This window comes from Thermobia domestica, chromosome 2, assembly GCF_964235325.1.
Source record: "Thermobia domestica chromosome 2, izTheDome1.hap1.1, whole genome shotgun sequence".
Classification (NCBI taxonomy): Eukaryota; Metazoa; Arthropoda; class Insecta; order Zygentoma; family Lepismatidae; genus Thermobia; species Thermobia domestica.
The window spans coordinates 95,724,254-95,749,981 of record NC_137455.1 but is presented as its reverse complement, the minus strand read 5'-3'; the positions used below and the strand labels follow the sequence as shown (position 1 = coordinate 95,749,981).

The window sequence follows — 25,728 nt, the reverse complement described above, 5'->3', positions numbered from 1 at the left end:
AAATTGTTAGCTTTTGAAAAATATTTAGTAGTCTGCTCCCTTAACGCTATTTCATATCGCGGAGCGAAAGACCGGCGGCAAAATCCTGTACAAGCGCTATCTACTTTTAATGTGACAATGGACGAAACATGGCTATGGTGATGTTCATAAATTTCATCAGTTTAACACCTAATGTATTTTACGCGAGAAAAATTACAGGTGTTTCCATTTATTTTAATAACCGCAAAATGTAAAGCAATTCTTGAATAGTATTAATATTTTCTCTCTCAGTAGTAGTATTGCTATTTCGTGTCTTTGTTTCGAAAGTACCCGAGGTTGATCTCAATCTATGTAGGTTAGTGGTAGAAAACATCTTGTCTGAAAGCTATTCGGTATTCTCCTTTTTCTGCCCACACTTATACAGGAATCTTTCACGATCATGCCCTTGAATTTATATATCGTCGTCTGAGATTCAACACCGCTTATCTCCAGTTTTGGCGAATTTGAGTTTTTGATACGATTAGAATCAGTATAGGATGGTGCACAATTTGATTAAGTAGTACACCTATATCACGACAAATGGCTCTGTTATTCCATCCAAGTAATGCCACGTATAATGAACCTGTAGCTAGCTTTTAAACATTTTTTTGTCTCTCCTGCAAAATTGGTGAAGTGTTACTTACGCCGTATTAAATCTCAGACGACGATAGGTTCTTTTCTTTTCTACGTAGCCTATTCAACAAAAAATGTTCACTTTTTATCTCCACATAGAGTACATAAATATTTGGCAAATGATTGTCAATTAGAACTACGTCAGACAAATATAAATCAAGAATGTGTACTTTAACTATGGTAGGAAGTAAATCTCACGCCTTAATAAATAATCATCGTGGACGTAAACCAAGAATTAGTAGGTTATTTCCTCCTTAAATTAATTGCCTCATGCGGTGAACTGTGTCATATACAGCTGCTTTATCTACTAGTTTCTCTTCTAATTAATTTTCAACATCATTAAGTGAAAGATGAATTATTGTCGGTTGGAACAAAACAAGTTGTTAGAAAATATATTTTCGAATTGAATATTCACTCAATATTGAAGATAAGAGCGCTGGAGTTTTAAGTCGCATATGCACAATTCTACGGAAATGGAAATTCGTACTCCAAACATTTAAAATTTTCATTATAACATTAAATATGAAAGGATAATATTTTTATCTTCAATTATTAAGGGTGGGAGGGCTACGGTGGCTCAGCGATAAAGCGCTTGCCTCTGGTGCGTCGGGTTTCTGGTTCAATCGCAGCTCTCGTCCAGTAAGCTTTGAGGTGGACAAACACCTTGTGCTGGAGTTTTCTGGGGGTTTCGCCATTCATTCTACTTTCTTCATGGTTACCATATTTCATTTATTCACCATTATCATCGTCATCGTCTCTCTTAGCCTCTGCTTTAAGTGCATAATCGTGAAAACTAAAAATAATAAGGGTATTTATTAGGAATGGCAAAAATTTTCCGAAATCCGGAAAATTTCTTTTCTAGAATCGGAAAGTTCACTTTCCGGATTTCGAGAAAATTCCGGAACTTTTCCGAAATCGGAATTTTCTATATTCCAGAATTTTCCGAATTCCGGAATTTTTCGAACATCGGAATTTATCCGAATTCCTGAATTTTCCGATTTTATTCTCCGGATTCCGGAAAGTAACAATTCCAAAATTGACCATCGCATATGACTTCCTAGTTTACCCTCCATATTGGATCCAGTAACAGGAACCAGCGCCGGGTTGAGCTTGAAAGTGATAATTCTATCCAGTAACAGGTGCTGGTTCGTGTTACTGAATCCAATATGGAGGGCAAATTCGTCACGAAATTCTCCAAATGGCCATTTACGCCCATTGTACCCACCGTATTGGTTCCGGTATGTTAAATTTTACAATTGTGACATCCAAAACGTTAATAGAGACCTCAAAAATATAACAAACACAATTTTCAGCCCATTTTGAGCATTCTGAGCACACGAGTATTTTGTTCGCCAAATTAGATCAGCCATTCTGAATTTTTCACTTTTCATCATCATCATCATCGCTATCAGCGTCGTTGAGTATATAAACCCACGAGTACATAAACCCATTCAAATTGCACGCTGTTTTGATATTTGACCAGGTTGTTAGGATTATAGCACACTGTGCAGCGTTGCCATCTTTTACAAACCTTACTTCTCAGCTTTAACAAGATATCGAATATCTCAGTCAGTACGTCAGTACGTCAGTAGTACATAACCATGGTACTGCTCCTCATGCTCTACCGCTTTGCATTATAGGTTTTAAACAATACTGCAATGATAACCTTTTACCTAGGGATGCGCACGAGACGAGTCGAGACAGGATTTCCCTGACAAAATTCGAGTCGAGACACGGCTTTTCTAATAGAGAAACATACATTTTTCGATACATCACTTTTTCAGCACATTTTCGAGACAAGACAGCCACAAATCTTGTCGCATGCGCCTCCCTACTTTACCAGTTATTGTATCTTTTCCAAACTCAATTTTCTCTTCTATTGATGGCAACACTGTTCAACAGAACCTTGTACACTTGAAGTCAGCGTAAACAATTCTTGTCAATATTTAAGTTAAAATGTAGAAAATGTTAGTACCTCTCTCCCTGTGTGTGCCACGGCGTTTGTATGTAACATATGTTTCACGTTATTTTTCGAAAAGTTTGCAATACTGATCTGCGTTTACCATCTCTTTTGTCTTTATTTTTATTGTTGCTTCCAATGATTATATCCAAGTTAGGTCAGTCTCTTTCCAAAAACACAACTTTCTCTTGAGTTGGCAACACTGTTCATCCGGTGATGTTCATCAATACACGGGCAAATGTCGTCTTTTCTCTAGTTGCTTCGTGCAAAGTTTCGTTCCTCTGTCTCCTTTGGTTTCTCCATTAATACGGTTAGACATTATAAATTATATTTTAATGTGGAAACGTCATTTAATGACTTTGTCGTCAAGTCGGCACGGGTTAACGTTCTCGTAGGGATATGCTATTTCACTAATGCGTATTTACCGTCACATAGAATACATTTAGCGAGTGTGCCTATCGGAACACGAAATTACCCTAAATAAGGGGCACCCTAACATATATATTAGAAATGAAACTTGGATTTTAATCAGTTCCAGTGTCATATTCCACACAGAGTATACGAAAGTATGTTTAGTACCTTGGCAAGTATTTCGTATCCTTCTTTCGAATCAAACACACGTGTCATGATTTGAAAGTGGTAGCTCTCGTTCTACGCTCTACTGGTAGATCTAGTTCTACGAAAATTGAACTTTTCATATAGGTATGCACAAAGGTAATGAAAACTAAATCACTCTTTCGTGATAATATTCTGACGTGCTCATTCTACTGGTACTTTAAATATATTAAAAGTAAGAAAAAATGTTATTTCTAGAGACCGGATGTTTAGGCACCAAAAACCTGGAAAATAGGCAGGCAAATAGGCACTAAAAATTTAAAAAATAGGCAGTAAAATAGGTACTAAAATGTAACTTGAAATAATGAAGATAAATACTCTATACAATTAAAAAAAATTCAAGACATAGATAATGTTCAAAGAATATAGAAACACCCGTTTGTTAATATATTCTTTTATTGTATACATATAAACGAACCTTGACATATATTCCATGTATATTTGATAAATACTGTACATTCTCTGCAACACTTTATCACTACACATAGCCCAAATTTTATACACTTATCAATACACACACAGCAGTCCAAAGTTTTACAGTACTTTATCAGTACACATAGCAGTTCAAAATTTTACGAAGTCTTATCACCACAAACAATACTTATATTTCTCGGAAGAAGCAGAATTCTGTCTTGAAATAGTAAATTATATATATTTTTCACAATGAAGAATTAGTTTGAAGAAAAAGCATATAATAGGCAACATTAGGCATTAAAACAGTTATTTAGGCAGAAATGGATGAAATAGGCAGATTAGGCAAAATAAAATGGGCTTAAATTGAAACTATAACTCCCATATAAACTTTAAGACGTTACTTTTGATCATATCTCTAATATTAAAGAATAGGGATTTTATGTAATATCCGGTCTCTAGTTATTTTAATGAATTGAAGAATTATAAATATAAACATTTTACAATGCATGAAAATAGAAAAAAGAGAATCAAACCATTTCATTTGGGTGTGCAAAGGCTGTGGCTACGCTTGTGCAAGGAGGCAGTTGCACAAAGGTTAGCACTATGCTAAAAATACTTGTAGTAAAATTCTTTAATTTTATTCAGAAATATTGCTGTCATACATATTTCTTTGATTTAGAGTAGCGTGAATCAAATAAAATCTGATGCATCGAAATAAATGGTGCATCTATTAATTTCTGCTTCAATTATATTTTACGACAAAATCAAGGAACAAAGCACTTTTCGTAACTGGAATAACAAAAGTAATTAAATCAATAAAACAAATTAATTGCTATTGTGTCGACCATTGTAAAAATAACAAAACTAAAAATAATAGCACTATTTGAATTCGTTTCTAAATGTCATGAATGTTTAGACATTGATGTCACATAGTGTCCTGCATTATAATGTCCATTTCTGTACTTGTATGTAACATAGAAGTCTTACCCCCTGTCAACCATAAAACCACTTTAGTTTGTGTTTTCAGCTATGTGGTGTGAAGTTTGGATACAAAGGTACGATAGCTTTTTGTTGGAAGAAAGTTTGGCTTTCATTTTTGAGGCGAATTGAAAGTGCAGCCTCACCTATGACAATTTTAAGATAGAATTTTATTTGTTACTTTATCTCATATTCATGCTTCGAAATACATGTGGTAAAAGTAGTTGTTAGAGTTTGATTCATGTAGTAGTTCGTTTAAGTCCAAAAGTGAAAAGTCCTATTTAACACCTTTAAGATTCTAGCAAACGAATGCTACAAAATAAAATTTGAATTCTACCATGCAATAAATGGTTAATATGTGTAATTTCATATAGAACGCTTTTTCTCTGCTATATGGGTTCACATGCATATTTTTATTATATAAATATTAATAAATATAACAAAAATTGCTTTCCGATGAAATTTTCCGAATATATAAAATATGTAGTCTTACCTTCATAAATTCAACGCTGGACTCCAATGGGTTGTCAAATCGGAAGAGCAGAAGAAAGTTTTCCTCCATTGGCAATAACTGAGCCAGCTGCAAGTTGAAAAAAGAAAGAACAAAAGTTTTAAAAATATTTCATGAATATGATGTGCAGAGAATAAACTATAAAAATGCAATCAAATTCCTGGAAGTAAACTAAAATAAAGATATCTGATTTTCATATCGCAAGACATATATTGAATTAAACTTCTTACTATAAGTAACGTTCATACTTAGCCTAAGCATAACATGTGATTAAGTTAGTGGTATAATAAAGACTTGATCTCCCCGAAATGCTGAAATAACTGCAAATTTATGTGCAGACACGGCATTACATTCGTAACTATATACAACACTTTTTTCCTAGAATTATTACTTTCTAGTTAATGGCTTCTGCATTTGATTATATAACGGCTTCTTATGGTGTTTCAAAATTAATTTTCAACACTAACAGTGCTAGCCTAATGGCAAACGCGAATCGTATCTGACTGAACCTCAAGTATATTTCATCCAGCTCGTGAAGTAAATGATATATATATATATATATATATATATATATATATATATATATATATAATTTGTTCTTAACACCATGCGTAAACAGGGAGGGCGTAGCTCGCCATTGTAATATACCAGAATAGAAATTCCTATTAACAATGGTAATTTTGTGGTTACCAAGTCCACTTCGCAAAGTACGGCCATTGGTACCGGGCAGACTTTTAGAAAAACAGATTTCATATAATTATCATTTATTTGTTGACGTTTAGCGTATCTTTTCAGCAGCGTGGCTATATGAGACGAAGATCTTCCTTCAACTTAAGGCGGCATTTGAACTAGCGTAAGGCTCTCCTACCGGAACTCCATGCAGCAAAGGCATATGCGCTAGCTTCTAGCCCTTTGAAGTTACAGTACCAATTTTTAGGTACTAAAGTAGTGTCTTCATTATTCGATTAAGAAAGAATCAATAAAGGTTTTTTACTTCATTTTTTGTTTTCTTTTTCTTTTTCAAGTCTAGAGGCATTGTACAACACGTTACGTACGGCTTCACGCCTTTTTGCGTCGAGACATAGCAGGACGTCATAACTTAAAAAAAAATATTTTTTGTTAGGCCTACGTATTTTTATTACTTTTTGGCGGGTTTACTTTTGTACCTAGAAGATTGAAATTTCGCTGAAACATTCAGTCCATCGATTAGTATTTATTAGACTTTTTCAGATCTCTGCGTGAACACAGGGTGCTTCCAGAGGGGCAAAAAGGTAAAGAAAAGGGATATTTTAACCCAAAATTCCCCCTTTTCCCGATTTTCCCGCTTCAGATACATGATGGAGTAATGTGAATGGTACCGTTTGAAAGGCTGTTCTAATCCAAAGAGAATGAGGTATAAAACATGACTCTTGGATAAATACGTACAGTATGTCTAAGGATTTTTTACCTGAGATCAGGGTCTTTGTGGTAATCTGGGGCATTGTGAGGATCCTTGGTAATATTTTCTATTATTCAAGATAGAACCTTGAAACTTTTTACACACATTTAGTACACCATTAGTATTTTTCAGTTGATTTTCAGATCACGATGTTTACACAGTGGGGGTCCAGAGGGGCTCAAAATGTGAAATAAAAATTCAGAGGAAAATCTTGATTTCTCTCAAAAATTTTCGCCTCATGGCATGATAGGGAAATGTAAATGGTATCGTTTGAAAGGTCGCTATATTGTAAAAACAACGAGGTACGAACCATGATTCTACAATAAATAGGAAAGATGCTGTAGGCGCTTGACTCAAAGTCTATAATTTACCTTTAAAAAGTTGGAATTTTAAAGGGCTCGACCAGCGGATAGGGCTTCATATAATTACTTTGAAGCGTTCGTAGCTCAAGCCTTAGTTTGTCTAACCATGGAAGAAGAAGCAGGAAACGCAGAATAGAACAAAGATTAAGAAAATACTATATGAATTCGAAGATTTGGCTCGACGTACGTTCAGCGAATCGTCGCCACGGGAACAAAATATGCCACCAAATATGGTGTTTATTTTGTCCTGGGCCTCAGTACTGTTACTCTTAAATCCGCTTATATTTTGTACCTGATCAAATCTCCACACACAGCATTTTACAAACGTAATCTTTACAGATTCCAAAACTCCATTGATCTATAAAACATGCCATTAGATTAAACTAAAACTTTGGGATCCACTATTTATCTTGGATTCATGGTAACCTAAAACAACATGGAAATCAACTACAAAATTTGTCTAAAACTTTCAATAGAACACCGCGCCAGAGTATTCTGCCCATTTTAACCCTATAACAACGGACCCACATTCATTTTTTTTAAAAAAAATTTTATATTTTAACACCACAAGCTTGTGACCTCAGCTCTCGCGACTTTTCATCATTTTTAAAGACAACCAAGATCTTGTTTTCACTTTGAGTTAGTTTCGTCACAATTATGGATGACTCCCTTTACCGACGGACGGGCCTATTGGGCCCAGCCATATTGAGGACATACATATCTCCAAGAAGAATTGCAAGAACAGATGTCACATTTGTCCATGGAAACTCGATAGGAAAAGCAAAACAGTGTGCTTCAAATGTAAGAAAAATGTATGTAACGAACGTTCAAAGGTTGTGTGTAACAAATGTTAGTGGATGCTTAGTTGTAACGAAGGCTAAGAAGCATGTTGAATGTTTGTAAATAATAAATATAGCAAAGAAAATGTAGAATTCATCAATAAACATATTAAAATTATTAAATACAATGACTTTAGAAAAAAAAGCCAAGACGGATCTAATGGACCTGATCCGTCAGTAACGGGCAGTGAATACAGCAGTCGTTATATTCACATCTGGTCATTGTATTTGATTTCAATTCGTACTTCATTTTAATATAACATTTAAAAAATCTTTGTACACCAAAACAATGAGGACAGTGAGTGAAACCATCATGTTTGCTATATCCTATTCCTGTTCCCGATATAACCCACTTCGGTTCAAAGTGGTTTAAGTAGATAGTTTAAATAGATAATATAACATTAGAAATACACCTGTTTATAGTTTATATGTCTAATTTTATTCTCCTATATCGCGTGTACTTTTTTCTGTCAAGGGTTATAAGAGTAGCGGCCCAAAAGTAGGTATACCCCCCTGCATTTATCAAGTACAACATTTTTGGCCGGGGAACTAACCAGAGACTTCACGGATCAGAGGTAAGCAATCTACCACTGATTAGAGTAGGGATGAAATACCGTATATTCTTGGGACGCTTCATTAATTGCAGAAAACACAGCTTCTCGCTATCTATTACTGTTTCTACTCCACATGTGGCGAGCGTAAAAAGTAAATTTCACGTATACTTCGAAGCTGTTGCGGGAAGTGCGGAGCAACCCTATGGGTTATGCAAACTATGCACAAAATCGAAGAATAAAGTGGCAATAAAAATAATAAACAGAAACACTTCAGGTCTTTAGAAAAAGTGCATAAGAACGAAGCGCAGGAACTATTTTTTTTTAAAGCAGAAGCAAACTCAAAATATTGCAGATTTCGTTTATAATCATCATTATTTTAATTTTGTCTCTCTCTTTTTTGGCCAATATTGCTAAACATATCATCATCATCATCATCATCATCACAGCAATTCTGCCATTATTGGCCGGTTACTTGCTGCAACTGAGAAACTTTGATGTACGACGGTCCTCAGCTAGTCTCTTTATCTTGACATAGCAATTTTCTATTTTAATACCTTCAATCAACTACAGTCTCCTTCGTCTCCTCTCTCTCTTTCATTCCGACATACACACTAGCACGTCCCTCATAATACAGTTCCTCTTCAGCCAATGTTCCTCTTCCTCCTCTTAATTACATCTAAAATTCTTATTTTCTCCCCTACTGCTATACTTTTTAACACCTCATTCCTTTTAGGTTCAACCTACACTGTAACCAATAACCGTGAAAATAAGTTCCTGCTACCATGAAAAATATACGGTTCACCGTTTTTCAAAAATAATGGTAGGAGACCGTTTTCCTGTCAGATACTTGTGTCGGGCATGCGCATTGGAGAGAAAAAGCACATGTTCCAAGCGAGGATTGATGGTGCGTAGGTTCGGATGTGTTGTGCTTTGTTTTGTTTTGTTCCTTTCTTTTGTTTGTTCGTTTGTTTGTTTAGTGCGTGTTTTTCTGGTGTGATATATACAGTACTAGTGTTGAAGATATCCTGGAAATTAAACATTAAGCAAGGTATTGCATGAGAAAGCACCATGTTAATATTTGAACTTTGTTCGGTAACAAACAAAACTTTAATTGCCTACCGTGGCAAGCAGATCGCTGCAAAGTGCAACGATCCGAAACTAAGAAGCTGCTGGATGTATAAACTAAAGTTCTTGTGATAATGTTGCAAAATATGACTGGTGGTGAAGTTCGCTTCCCTAGCTAATAAAAACGTATTAAATTTCTTAATACAAATAAAAAATACCAAATGAAATAGGGTATATAGTGACCAAGGAGATGAGTCCCTTAGAAAATTTTTATCGGGCGCCCATGCTGTCACTATATTTTCTGGATAAATGAATTGTTATTTGAAAAATATTTCTATAAATGTTGTTTTTATCTTTAATTTTGTTCTGAGTACCTATTAAGAAATAATTAAAAAAAAAACATCATTGTTTTGCCATAGGGCACGTAGCATAGTGCTTGAAAGGAAACCAATAGATTTTAAAAGAATAATACAAAACGTGGATTTATTGCATATGCATACATAATATCATTTTCTATTTCAAATTTAAAAAAAAATAGAATTGTTCATTTTCTCCTGTAAAAGTCTTCCGTGTTTACAATATTTGCTTTTAACTTTCACTATTTTTACCAAAATGTTTTTTAATACTTTATTTAAAATATTTCACTTTTACTAGTTTATTGTTTGGTTTCCCCAAGAAATTAAAAAAAATACTTTGGTTTTTAATATTACAAAATAAAAAAACTGTCTTACTATAATCCGTTTTGATGTCTTGTTAATACATTTGAGCGTTTAATAAATATGTAAAAGTTCGATACTCTGCAAGTTTGGTGACCTATTTTTTTTTAAAGCATTGATGCCATTGTTACACAAATGTGCAAACACTTATTTACTAATTTGGGATAGCGGATAGTGGATACTGTAGGCAGTGTTGTGAGAAGTCATATGGCTTTACACTTGTTTTGTCGTACTTCTAGTCATTTTCAGCTATGTTGTCGGGTGCCTGCTTGATTATCTGAAACCGTAATAATGCGACTAATCTAATGAATCGCTGATTACAATATTTTAGGTCTATTAGTCTTGGTACTCATAGCGAAAATACATGCAATATAGCTAGTCTTAACACTGCAACAGAATATCAATTTATGAATATCTTAAAAGGACATGGATGTTTGCTCCAACTACATCTTCAAAGCGTGCGAAAACTCATCTATAAAATTCAAGAATTACAGTTTTTTTTTTGTATCTAATATCTAACCCCTCTTCTGGCGTTCTGTTCAAAACATGACAAAATTGGTAATTTTGAAGAAAGAAAGAAAGAAAAAAGCCATGTATGTTCAAGATTATATCAGAACAAGGGTTCGATATTACAAACTAAGAATTAATTTCAACTTTTATTCTTATGGATAATATGCACGTCGTAGTGGATCAGTGTGCACTCTAGTTGCATCCATTCAGCAAAAATTATTGGTAGCCAGTGTGTGTACTGATACAGTTTCCAGCAATTCGATGAAAATTGGGTCAATATATATTGCCCAGCAAGAATTTTTACTGGATCTAGCAAGAGGGCATGCTAGACCGGCAATGACCTCTAGATAGGGAATCGGTGTGGTAATTGCCATAAATCTTCTACGGTAATAACCAGAGTTGGCGTGGGTCAATAAAACTTGACCCACGACCCACTGACCCACCACCCACCGTGACCCACGACCCACTGACCCACCGCCCATCGTGACCCACTCTGACTCACGACCCACCGGGACCCACTCTGATCCACTGTGACCCACCATGACCCACCACCCACGGTGACCCACTCCGACTCACCACCCACCGTGACCCACCACCCACCATGAACCACTCTCATCCACTGAGACCTATTCTGACTAACCAAAATCCATCGTCATCAACTCTGAACACGATCCACGGCTTCTTCTGTGCTGACTAAAGAGTTTACACTTATAATAAAACAAGACTGTGAAATTGTCACTAATCGGAGTTTGAATTTCTAGTCAATCGCTCAAGCACCACTCTGTTAGAATAACGGTGTATCTGACCTTTATGATATAAAATGGTAAAGTGTTTGTCAGTGAGGAAATTGAAACAGTTCGAGGTGGGGGGAAATTAGTGTGTACCTAAAATTTATACTTGTACTAAGAGAGTATTCTTGCAAGTGTTAATTTCTGAACGCATTCCAAAAGAAACTTGTATTCGCAGAAAAATACCCATGTACAATATGGAAAAGGTTATGGTTTCTCAGTTCACAGTATTTTTCTCACAAAAGGCTTGAAAAATCAGTTTTTCATAGTTTATAAAGGTGCTCGGGTACCCTATGTGAGAGCATCTCCATAAAGTATGCTCATAATTGTAATTTGTGTAATCACTAAAACACCACGTTAAATTTAAGTTACAAATATGCATAATTGCAATTATTATGAATATTTATTCAAAGTAGTTTACCTAAAACATAGAAGAGACTTACCAAAAAGTAGGTACAAAGTTGAATAATACAAATAAACCATTACTAATACAAGTATACATTTTCTATAACTCGTAATTTTCCACCTTAAAACAAATCTGAAATCGGGTTTATTTCTTGTTGGTAACTTTTTAGTGGTAAATCATCCGCTGCGGAATGATATCCATCCTTCAGCCAAGAAATAACTAGCTCATGTACTTTGAGCTTGTCTAGCGGTGGGCCATTAACATTGATGAACAACAAGTTAGACAATGTTTGAGCACTTAGTCTATTTTTAATGTCAGTCATCTGTAAATTCATAAGGGGAAATCCCCGTTCGCACTCTGTCGTGGAAATTGATAATACGTATTTTTACCCGATTTCTGCTTGTTAGTCTTAAGTCTGGTAACGATTTTTCTTGGTTAGTTTTGTAATAATCAGCAAGAAGTATAATCTCTCTATCACCATACATCTTTTCCATATCGACCATGCCAGTTGGCAATGTCGACTCATGGAGAGCAGAAACTTCATCTACCACGCCTTCGATAGGGAATCTTGTGAATAAACTATCAATTAGAGCCTGCTAAACTGATGATTTCTTATTTGTTTATAAATTTAATTTTTGCAATTACACATGAAGGTTTGATGCCATTACCAAGTTCCCTCCCCAGTCTAGAAAGCGAAAGGGAACGAGGTTCCTGGAGTGTTCAGAGGTGAATGGGAATTTCCCACCTTCTTCCCCTTCAATTACCACACTGCTGTTTGCCATGTGAGAAATTACGATGAATTTAAATTAAATTATCATAGTATAATAATTTCCTTGTTGAATTATCAATACTTTTCAGTGGAAAAAAAGGATGAAATTTGAAAGTTCCAAATCAAGTAAGTAGACCAACGTATAGGGGAAAAAAGTGTAAAATTTTCCATATAATTATGCGTACAATCCAAACTTAAAATTTCCGTGTAATTAAGCTTACAGTACAAATTTTATGCCTATTTTAGTCACAAGTTTATGGGTTGATTGGCCTGTGCTGTAAGCGCTCCATATAATAAACATAAGCTTCAGCAATTATTATAGTTGAAAGCAATGGATATATGAAGCCAAGCACTGTATTTTTTGTTTCTGATTTTTTTCTTAAATAACATCGATTGTTTTCGATCATTTTTACAAACCAACTCACTACTAATTTTCCATATATAGAAAGTGCCACCTCCCCCACACACACATAAAGGAGAATTTTAAAAAATGCTAGGACACATTCTTTTTATTTTCAATAAAGAGTTAATACACTGAATTTCAGCTCCGTAAGTTTAACGGTTGGCGAGATACTCATTTTTTTCGCAAAAATTCGGATCCTCTCTATATCCTTAGGATATTATGCATTATAATAAAAGCAATATAACATCCCAGTTTGGATTAAGGCCTAACTATATACCAAAAGTAATTTCATTTGACTTTGCAATTTGACTGTGATGATTAGGCACACATAGTTACATTCAATTTTTTATATAATAATTTATATATTACAGTGATTCAAAAATGTATTTTTTCCCAGTTGTTAGCTCCTCTTAAAACTCACAGATCTAGAAAGCCAAGTAGTAGTAGAAGCCCTATTGCTATTATTAAAATTAAAAATATCAATATCCAAAATTCCTGAAGTTCTTTTTTCACTTGGTTAGATATACTCACCTCAGGTAAGTAGACAGAAACAAGTGGAAAAGGAAGGAAAATGAAGGTCTTGAAAGTTAAACGAAAACAAATTTACCAGTCTTCAGAAGATACTGTCTACACAATGCAGTGAGCAGAGAGGGTCGGTAGATCGTACTGAGCGGTTTGTCGCAGTGGGTCATGGTGGTGGTGGGTCGTAGTGGGTCACGGTGGGTAGTGGGTCGCAGTGGGTCACGGTGGGTGGTGGGTCACAGGGGTCATGGTGGATGGTGGGTTGCAGTGGGTCACGGTGGGTGGTGGGTCACAGTGGGTCACATGCTGTTGACCCACGACCTACTGACCCACACATGAAAACTTGACCCACTTGACCCACTGACCTACTCCATCTATGGTAATAACACACTTGTGCTTTTTTTTTTAAAAAAAAGACCCCTAAATATTACTGTAAATTACCGTAAAATATACGGTACCAAATTTGTTTCTAAACACGGTCAATATTATTTTGCTTCTAAATATACGGTCTGACGTTTTTATGAAAAAACAGTGATCCGTAAAATTTAGGGTAATCGAATGGCAGCGAGAGTTGACGGTAATCGGTCAATAAATTTAAGGCGAAATTTTTTACAGTGTAGCTAATTCTCTCCTTTTTTCTTCATGCCCACGTTTTGAAAGCCTCAATTTTGTCATCGCTTTTCCGTAATGTCCATGTTTCTGCCCCATAGAGTACATATTGTAATCAGTAAAACAAAACCTCAATATTTAATTGGAAGTTCGTTCAATGCAAAGATTAGCTAAAAGAAAAATATCTCACATCTTTAGAGTGTAAAAATAATTTTTCAATTCATGGTATTTCAGTAATCTGTGCCGTCTAGATTTTCTTTCATGCGTCTTAGGGGTAACCTCCCACGTTTGGAAACTAGTGGATTAAAATGTTAAAAAATATAAAAAGATTACGAAACGTTGTGACCCATTGAAAAAAAATAAAGGTCATCGCCTATGTGTACACTATCATCATACTGACAAGAAGGTAAACTATATTACATTTAGAAACATAAATTGTATTTCCGTTACTATTGGCACATTGTAGAATTTATTATCTCATATCCAGAGTAAAATTTATCTATGAAAAGCATAAGATTTCTTAAAAGCAAGACTTGCAAGACTCTTGCAAGCAAGACCAAGACCAAGACTGGATGTGCAAGACCAAGACAAAGACCAAGGTCAAGACCCGGGTGTACTTGGTCTTGGTCTTGCGCATCCGGTCTAGCCATTAACGCTAGTCATTAACGCACAATTGAATGTGGTGCAGAGGTGGTGCAAGGGTAGCTCCAAAATAAATTAGGAAAATCCTTGGGTATTATGCGGAAAATAAAGGCACAAAGTATTTATTAAAAGTAGAAAGAGCACTCCAATCCATGCTGAGGCATATGAGGTCATAATTCAGGATGCAGAAGAGTTTCCACACTTCAAAGACTTCGGTTTGAAAGTAACACCAAAGAACTCTGAGAAATGATTCCTAACACGAAGACATGAAAAAATATGGACAACGATAGGTGCACAAACGGGTAAATTTGTAGCTGTAACCCGCCGAATGTTTGCCTGAACGATACTGAAAAGGACTCTAGCTCGAAGACGAAGTGTCGCATCAAGGTAAGGTAAAAAGGCTTAGTATTCATTTTCATCCATAGATTTAAATTACGCACTAGTGAATGTAGAACAAGGGCGGCGAAAATGTAATCTTAAAGACAAAAATGGAATCCGAAACAGTGTTTCAAAGAAAAAACTATTAACTAATAATGTGAGTAAGTAGGTTGGCAACGATTGGAGATGAATGTTAGTGATAAATCGATCAAGTGCACGCACGTAACAAATTTTTATCATTGTAGAGGGACAATGGTTCAGATGCTATCTCTGATGCGTGGGTTTCCTGCTCCAGTCCATGTCATGGGAATTTATGGTGGACAACAGCATATCTGCGATTTCTTCTCGGAGTTCTTCCATTTTCTCCCACATTCTCCTTCTGCATGACCCCCTTTTTTTTTTCCTAGAGCTCGCTCAAGTTGCCAATTAACGAATGATTGTCCACGGGTGCTTGAGCGGCGTATCATCCAAATAATTGTATGCAAGCCGATACATTTTACTTGGCTTATAAAGTTTGTTAATCGGAACCAAACAACTCAGGAGTCACTAGTTATTCTGCTCCTCGATAGGCATTTCATCCACACACACACAAAAAAAAACCTGGTCGTTAAGCAACTATAATAATCAATTTCAAAACACAATACTCTCTTAATATACACAGCTGAAATTATTTTTAATGCAAGATTTTTTTTTGAAACCTACAAAACAATGCTATGGTGTATAAACACATCGTTTAATTTAAGGGAAGTTCATTTTAGTATTGTACGGTTACGTGTGAATAATAGGTCAATGTTCAATAACTTTGTGTCCTAGTTAAAGTGAGTATATACGTATGTATATTGGTCTGATGTGACAGTAGGCTTGATAACCATCCCTCAGTTAACAACAATAGAACATGACAGCTAGTTACTTTAATAGTAGCTTTAGCTATTGAATTGTTAACGTCAATGGAACGCTAACATGACAATGTGGATTCACGAATGACACAAACTGCAGCTATTCTATGCATATAAATAGTAATTTGTATTACTACTAGAATCTCTTCTTATGATAAAAAATTTTCGAATATACGCAGTAGCTTACACATAATTTCTCAATAAGGGGAGGGGGAGTTCAACCACACGTGATCATCCTTATTTTCTTTTTAAATAATATGTATTAATAATTTTCCAATGTGATCGGAATTTGGATCACAAATCCTCCTTGCCCAGGGTAAAAGCAACTTTTAAATTCAGGTAGGTATTAATATACCGCAGTACATACAGTAGGTACTTTTTTCTGTAATGACTTGTAACAATGGGTGACTTGAAACCTAGTATTGCCTGTTACGTATACAACTGTGTGATGAAATAAAAGAACTATAAAAGTTCCCTCGTGACTATATGGTTAACGTAGTCACTTTTGATGCTGAAGACATGGGCTTGATTCCCGGTGGAATCTCGCGTAACTCGGATCTCACATTGCGCTGGAGGTTCCATATTTTATATAACTTCTTTGCTGAAAGGGAGGCTAAACTCAAAACGAAGTAATCAAAATATACGAGGATAAGTCCACAAGGACGTGTACCTTTGTTGTAATCGTCCGTAGGATGGCTGTACAGCTTTCTGCGTTCGCAATGCAAAAGAAACTGAAGATAACCCTGAAATCTGTCATAAGTAAACATAATGGTGCCATCTATCGGCTTGGAAGCAAAGAAATATGTACAGCCAACCTACAGACGATTAGAACAAGAGTGCACATACTTTTATTCATTTATCCTCGTACAATGTTATTATGAAGGTAAGATTCCAGTTTTCAAGGCCGATAATTTCTCTAAACGTTTCTAGAATGCAGTATTAGAAGAAATTGCTTTCTAATTGTAGGACGTAATATTCATTCAGAATTCCTTGAGTGCCCAAGTTCATACGGACTTGTACTATTTAGATAACTCTCAGAATGTGTGTTATCTAAATACGGAATAATATTTTATAGGAAATAACTTGTCCTTTGGTTCTAGTGTTTAGTAATTCGTAGCAATGAAATATTACCGATTATAAAGACTGTTTTGGTAACAACTTAAATACATATTATTTTAAAATTATTGGTTACAAGTCATAACCGTAAGTATTTCGTATTATGGTGTATTTTATAACTAATATTTTCCAGCAGGCTGCTTGATCAAATGTGCTAATATTTTATGAACACAAATGTGGCTGTAGATAGTTACAACTTACTCTCAGCCTTAGAGAGCACACGTAAGATGGTATTAATTTATTAACTTTATGAAACGATGGTAAAAAGTGGTATTGTGCAAATTTCAAGTCCCCATTCGAAGAAATGGTATCCCAATACCGATGACTAGCGAGAACGGAGCTATCCTTGAGGGCTCCCATAAAAATGTAAGCTTGAATTGTCGGGTAATATAACAACTATACTAATAACACAAAATATACGAAATGTACAAACTTATCAGTGCAGTTCTGTTAGTTTTATTCTTGTTAAGAATGACAGTTTATAAGCGCAATAGAACAAAAGAGCGATTGGAGTAGCTTTCATATTCCAGAAAACTACATATTTCTGGAATTCATTTTTAAAAAATGCATTCACTAAATCCCCTACGCATATGATACTGTTAGTGCCTCTCCTTCGCCTATTAATACGCCTCTGATAATTTGATAATAGGAACAGGTACCGTAAGTATAGAAGACAAAGAATTTTTTAAATTGATATCTCTATCGATATTGAGAAATCTTTGTACATCAACAACTTGAAAACGTGAGGACTGGCGTATTGAACTAATTAATTACGGAGCTAAGTAAGCTTATATACAAAGTGAGCTAATTAAGAGTTTAGAGGAGAAAAGGGAAGGACTTTTCGTACGTGCTTTTTAGTATATGAAATGGGAAAGCCCCTTTATCTTTACTTTACTCTCACGCAAATGTGTATCTCTCAAAGCAAGCGTGAGAGATACACGTTTGCGTGAGGGTAAAGTAAAGATAAAGGGGCACAAACTCACAAGAGTAATGATAGAGAGAAAGAGGTAAGAGCTAGAACTTGCCGTCCCGTTGGATTGGAGTTAAAGTGGATGACGTATGATCTCTACAAATAAATAGCTGTTGGACTATATATTCTCTTAATAACTATCTTCTAATGAAATATATTAGATGACATATTGCAGAGAATTAAAATAGGCAAACTTTAAGGTAATTTTTCTCGTGACTTCATGCATGAATATTTTCTTTTAAAAAATTGTTTGATTGGATTCAATATCCTTAAATTAGTGTAAAAAAGTGGAATTAGAAATTTAAACAAGCGTGAGGACTTTTTACCAGTAGTATGAATATTAGTTAGTTACTTATATATATATATATATATATATATATATATATATATATATATATATATATATATATAAGTAGCCTACTTCTCGGAATCGAAGAAACTAGATGTCATTACTACAATCTAGTATTACCAAAATTAAAAAAAAAAGCTGTTTCCCCAATGTTAGTAATACATTAAAGTGGGAAAAGTAGAATATGTTTTGAATTGTCTATCCCGAGTTGTGATTTATTTCACGAGACTTTTCAATCATACAAATACCATCTAATTTCATAATACAATATAACGTTACTAAGAATCCTAACTATAGACTGTTCCCTTGAAGTAGAAAATGAAAATGAAATTTTTTAGTTTTACGTCCTACTTTTATGTGGCTAGGCTAAAGGAGACGGTGATGATGAGCAATGAATACAATGGTGGAATGAAGAAAGTGGAAGAAAAGGGGAAACCCCCGAGGAAACCCACGCATATGGTGTTTGTTCCATCACAAAATTCACTTGGCGGGAGCAGGGTTTGAACCAGACATCCCACACACCAGAAGTGAACCAGAAATGGACCACTGAGCCACCGCGGCCCTCCCTTGAAGTAGAGTTTGTGTAACAAGATTGTCTATAGTTCTGTCAGTTGATTATTTGATTATTATACCGGTAAAAATAAACTTCGTTTTAGAAAAACTAATACTGCAGTACAAGTTCTTTTTTTTGTATTGTAATTAGTGACTATAACCAGGCGACTATATACGTGGTCTGTGGTTAACTGTTCCTGTTGATAGAGTCTAGATATTAATTTTCCTACCACACAATGTGGGATGAAGAGTTAATCTACACGAGGTCGGCTGCATTCATTAGTGATTACAGGACAAATCCATTCATTCACCAGATAGAAGAAGAAGAATTCAATGCGTTTCTCCCGCATCATTAGCATTGTATTTCCGTCTGATAATTGTAGATTAGACAAAAAAAAGTATTGTTAAATTGGAAAAAACAATATTACATAGCAAAAATTTCAAATTATTTTTAGTAACAATGTTATAATTTTAATTGAGAGGAATAATCAAATGTGTTCTATTAAATAATTTTCATCTTTTCTACAGTAGTTTGAGACAAACTAGAGTCACCCAGTTTTGTCTATGATTATGTCTACAAGAAATGGACGAAATAGGGAAAATTTAAACAAAATGCTATAAGTATTGAACAATTTGCGTCTGCTATACGGTTTGGAATCGACATTAAATATTATGAAATTTCTAATTAGGAGTAAATTAGAAACTGACATATAATTACTACAACATGGGATTTTTTCATACATCTCGGTAAGATTCTTCTAAAACAGCGATATTCAACAATTCGATATCCATGAATCAAAAAGCATTTTTCGAACAAGGAAAGAAGATAAACCTATATATATAAAAATTAACTCCACAGCGGTGCTAAAGAACAAGGTGAATGAACGAAGGAACGCGGGAATAGGTACAGCACCACAGTGTTCTTTCAATATACGCCCTTTATTCTTACTAACACCCCAGCTTCCATGGTGAATGTAAGTCATTGAGGTATTAATATAGGTAATACTGTTATTTTTCATTGATGAACCTCTAAAGCTTTCATTTGCTAACAACATTTCCTTAGTAAAGGTATCACAGCCTCTATATTAGTTAGATACAACTATACTGTGCAGTCGCCCCTTGTCGGTCTGAGAGCTCAGATGATGAGTTAATGATTGACGTGTTTGGGGATGTCAGATCCGACAAGTTGCGCCCAGGATTTTGTAAATATAGAACTTAACAAAATGTGAGGTACGGGATCTAACCTGGGTTGCATTTAAATGAAATCCAACACGTACAAAAGAAACAGACTGTGATGTTAAAGGGGGTGAAAAGGGGCAAGAAGGGAGTAACTTTCGGGATAGGTTAATCTACTCGCACTTACTTGCAGGTCTGATCGTTGTCCTCTCCACGATTCCTCCAACGGGCCGACGTCCGTCCATCCCTCTGTTTGGCTGGCTGGTCGTTCAAGTAACCAAAGTTAAGAGTCGGGGAAACCCGGACTGAGTAACCAACTTCGCGAAGACCGCAACTTTAGACAAACTTATAACTTCTTCTTAAAAAGCAATACATCGTCGTTGAATCAAAGGTGCTCTCTAAGATAGAGCAAGGCTATCAATCGTCAATTTCAAATGTAGCTAGCGGTCTACCTTCTATCTCGTCCCTCGCTCCATGTCGACTGTCCCTTCCGATAGTCTCTCAATCCATTTTGTCTGGCGTTCCTTCCGGGTTCATATCCTCGGTTATTCACTCTGATTTGTGTCTCGATGGAAAAAGTGCATGCTCGTAGATTAACCAAGGTAAAGTGATGATAGGAATGCGGACGGGGAAGCAATCTGTTATTTTATTAACTGAAAAATTTACAACGTAAGAAATGAATGGCAGACAGCAAAGGCAAATGAACTTAGAAAAAACAAGTCGATAGGTGATTTAATTTGAAACGAATGATGATGCTTTTGACTGAGATGTTCTTTTAAAATAAAATGTCCCATTGTTCAAAATAAGAAACTTTTCCATATGTCCAAATACACATATCTTCACATCCCCCCCCTGAAATCAAAGTCCCGAATGAAAACATTTCGGAGACAAACAAAAAAAATCACTTTTTAGAATTTCTGTTTAAAAAAAAAAAAACTTAAGCATCTTTGTAGTTTCATTCAGTCTTCATGATAAAAACACAGCAGCAAATATAATCTGAAAAGAATCATATGATAAGAAATGATGAGTACAGCAGAAATGTTCACACACTAACACAGTTGACAGCAGAACAGTCAATGTCAAATGACGTAAGCACAGCAACGTCGATCTTGTAAACACAGCATCACTAAGCACAAATGTAGGTCTGGAAATCACAGGTACAATGTCCTTACACATCACATAACTGGAAAGTTCATTCAGTACAAGTAGATTATAGGAGTAGGGTAGACAGGTATATAATAGTAACATCACAAGATTTAGGGAATACAGTCAATGACTGCCCAAAACACGTAAGATATGAGAATAGGGACAATAATTGGATAAAATGATGGAATGAATAAAAATCGACGAAAAATCAGGGAAAAGAAAAAAAAAAACAAAAGTAATAACTAAACCATAATCCATACGTATATATCTATATATAGTAAATAAAACTCCAATTCCAATAAAATTGTAACTCTATAATCAAAATTATCATTACGCGGTAGAAGAAAAATTAATCTAGCTACCCATAGAAAGAACAGATGAAACAACACAAAAGAATGTTGATTTCAGGTTTTAGAAAAACGAATTGTGGAGAATTTAGTTCCACAATGACCGACGTATTGGCAGAGTTATAGCCCTCTGCACTGGCTATTAAAACCTTAAAAGAAATCAACATGACAGACTATCACCAAACATATTCCTAAATCCCTAACTAATTATGCGCTAAAAGAAAAGAAACTTCTTTCTTCTTATATGAAAGTAAAAGTACGTATACCCACAGGAAAATGTGGAATCAAGTCAAATCTTCAAATATACAAAAGTATATATCAAATAAGTACAAATCTTCGTCATACATAAATCCCAAGTCATCTTCATGATGAAATACACAAATTTATTATATACACTGCAGGCGATGAAAAATTGATCATTCCAAAAGATCACTAAAATCACACAAGAGGTTATAACAGTGTATATTCCTTTGAAAAGAATACATTGACTGAGTATATTCCCAATAACTAATAACAAATCGTAGGATCAAATCAAAATCCAGGGAAAGAAAAACTTCATTCTTCTTTACATCCACATTAATATCATAAAATGCATCTTGAAAAATGCAAAAAACGTGAGAATTCCTTCTTCATCACTATCATAACATAGATAGCAAACAAATATAAATTCATAGTTGCGTCTATCTCCCTAGTTTTCTTCTGCTAGACATAATGTATCAATAAGATGTTGATTAGATGACCAAGAAAAAGAACGTGTTCTACAAAGTTAACCAACAGTTCTAAGTGACTGAAAAAAATGATGTCTATATGAGTACTCCTTTTTCTCCTTATCTTCGTTGTAATTGTTATTGCCGGCAAGACTTAGAAATACAAACAAACCAAAACAAATTCCATAATGACATGGCCAGTGTCAAAACAAAATTCGTTACCAACTTCACAGATGTTCCTAATCCATCAAATCTTCCTTTGAGAACCGTCTTCTTTTTTCCTCTTTTTTTTTTTTTTAAAAAAAAAAACTTCATTGCAGAGAAACAGTTTCCGCTTATTTTCCTTCTTCCAAGGGAAAATACACAGGTAAAAGACGCTGATAGAGATCCCAATTCTCCTTGTCGAAAATACACAATACAATACGGTCTACGTTGTCCACATGATCCTCTAAAAATTTTCGTGTACTCAACAATGCAATTCTCGCAGCAGGTTCCTTAGGGAAATGAAATGCACCAGCAGCGATGCAAGGAAAAGCCACAGTTGAAAACTGATTTTTCAACACAAAATCAAAACAATTGTTATAACAATTCTCCAAAGTCTTCTTGTTCGCATCTCTGGGACCACACGTCAATAATACATGATCAGCGGGGAGATTATAGCCTGGAGCAATCTTCACTTGTCCTGGTTTTAAAGAACGTATTTTCTCACAATCTTTACGAAATTCTTCTCCTGCAGCTTCTTGGATACTTCTATCTGCTCCTCCTAATGGAATAAGTAATTCATTCGTGGGATTGACAACGGCGTCAGCTTTAATCATAGCGATATCTCCTCGAAAAACACTGATTTTCTTGTTGATTGCAGAATTGGCACCAAACTTCGGTTTCAAGCCAGAACAATTCTTCCCTGTTTCAGCCCAAGTAGGTAATTGGTTGGCAATCACAACTTCACGAAGATTCACAGATGGAATATTTTCTTCTTTTTCTATCATGTTTACCGCAGGATTAAAAATAATCTCATAGAGTTCTTCTTTTTCTTTCTCTCTCTTATTTCTTCCTTCCTGTTCTTCGGCACAGCAGGCATTCGCAGTAGCATCCTCGACAACGTCTTGTATATCCAAGTCAACATTATCTTCTTCTTCCTCTCCCTCGTTTTCCTTCTCCTGTCTCTCGTAGTACTTCTTCAATCTTTGTACTGCAATCGAATCAACCTTGAATCTTCCTCGTGCAGTCTTGAACTTAACAAAATAGGAATTTGGGTGGTCAATATCCTGAATTATTCCTGGACCAAAATAACGTCCACTGAAAGCTCTGGTGGATCCTTTCTTCATGGTGCTGTCCAAAATCCATACCTTGTCTCCGACTTTGAAATTGGGTTTCGAATGACGTTTGTCATAAAATTTCGTTGCCGTCTTATGTCTCTGGAACCATTTATCATGGGCTTTGTCTCGTATTTCTCCAAGTTGCTGTAAACGTTCAGCATTGTCCTGAAATTGACAAGGGGTGTCCAAAATTGCTTCGTGTAGCATTCTACATCTGAATCCATGCAAAAGTTCAAAAGGGCTGTATCCAGAGGATAAATTAACAGTTAAATTGTGGGCTAACACAATAGATGGCAGCAGTTCGACCCATTTTCCTTGATCTTTATTACACAACGCAGATTTCAGTCTCTGTTCAATGTTTCGGATAGCTATCTCAGCAGTCCCGTTAGCGTAATGAGCTTGAACATTTACAAATCGAATCTTAGCTCCAATCATTGCACACAACTCCTTGAATAGGTTACTTGTAAAACATGGACCTTTGTCTGTGACTAATTCTTTGAAAATACCGTATTTCAAAATTACATTTTCATAAAGAAAACTACTTACAGAAGACGCTGTTATATCTGCTAATGAACCACAGATAGTATACCGAGTAGCTGCATCGACTACGACAATCAAATACTTGTGTCTCAAAATATTACTCGAGGAGTACAGGTAGCGACACTTACTAAGACGCGAAAGAATGTCTTCTATCGACGGTACAGGAAAACTGTCTGGTGCAATGTGTAAATTGATCGCTCTACAATCCAAACAAAATCTATAAGATCCAGACTTCTTTTTCACGAGAAGAATAGGCGAGTTATAACTCGAGATGCACCTCCTAATAACCTTTTGTTTAAGCAAAGTATCAATCTGTTTTTTAACTTCTTCTCTTAAATGGAAGGGGATAGGAAACTGATTGGTGTGAACTGGGACGTTATCTAGCATTTTAATTTCATGTACGTAGCCCTTGGCCAATCCAAAATCATCCTCTGACCAAGAAAAACAATCCTTATACTCCTCTATAACAGAATAAAACATTTGCTTCTGATCGTCCGAAAGTTGAGGGTTAATGTCCACACGCTTGACATCAAAACCAGCAGGAAAGTTATTGTTGTCTTGTTTACTGGCTAAACCATGATTTTGAACACTATCTGTATCATTTGGATAATGAGCACCCGGCCTAATGTCAATGGCTTCACCTAAATGAAGATTTTTCTCTAAACACAACTTTTTGTTGGTTGGGTTGACTACTCTAATGACAGGATTAACAGGATCCACTCTAGATTCATTAACAAAAATTTCGGCTTTAGAACAGATTTTTTCATTGGGTTGCAAAACATTTTTAATTCCCACTAAATCATTAATTTTTCGAACAGGTACTGAAACACTGGAATTTGGTGGCAAAGTAACAGATTTCGCCGTTATGAAATACGCTTGCATAAGGTTCGCTGTTTGTTCAGAAACTGTGCCTATAGCATGACTTTCAGGTAAAGCGTGATCAGTAGGCTTCCCAAACCTAACTATGTGAACTACGTGAATATCCTGGTTAATAGTGACATGTTGAGGAAGTAACCAATCATTTCCCAACAAAACAGAAGATGCAAATTTGTCAACAACTCTAAAAGTATGCGTAAATGAATAGCCGTCAATTTTGAACTTCAGTACAGCTAACGTGTTAGTTTCAAGTCCTTTACCCGAGATGCCACGGATAATAGTACGTCTTTTAACAAGTCTAGTGTTCGGAGGAAGGAGCTCTCTAGTGCAAATTGAAATTTGACTCCCAGAGTCCAATAACGCTTTATACTCTTTATTTCCAATAGTAATTTTGATACAAGGCAGAATCCTATCCCTAACAATAGGCGTAGTAATCGTGTGGGTTTTAAAAACAGGTCTTTCACTATTCCCTGAACTATTTCCACTATGTAAAACATTACAATTATTACTTCTCCTGACTTGCGCCATGTTGCACTCTAATGCTTTGGCCGGACAGTGTATTTTATTATTCGCGGGAGACGTACTATGATTCTGTTTGCACTTG

The 25,728-nt window shown here is 35.4% G+C and overlaps 1 protein-coding gene across 4 annotated transcripts in view; it reads right to left on the bottom strand.

Moving 5' to 3' along the window:
* The window catches only part of Cbp53E (Calbindin 53E), a 716,107-nt gene that overhangs the window by 212,928 nt on the left and 477,451 nt on the right, over positions 1 to 25,728 (bottom strand). For all 4 annotated transcript variants that reach the window (XM_081744047.1, XM_081744052.1, XM_081744043.1 and 1 more), the window contains one exon: positions 5,112 to 5,198. In XM_081744047.1, the coding sequence (XP_081600173.1) occupies positions 5,112 to 5,198 (87 nt within the window). The remainder of the gene's footprint in view (positions 1 to 5,111; positions 5,199 to 25,728) is intronic.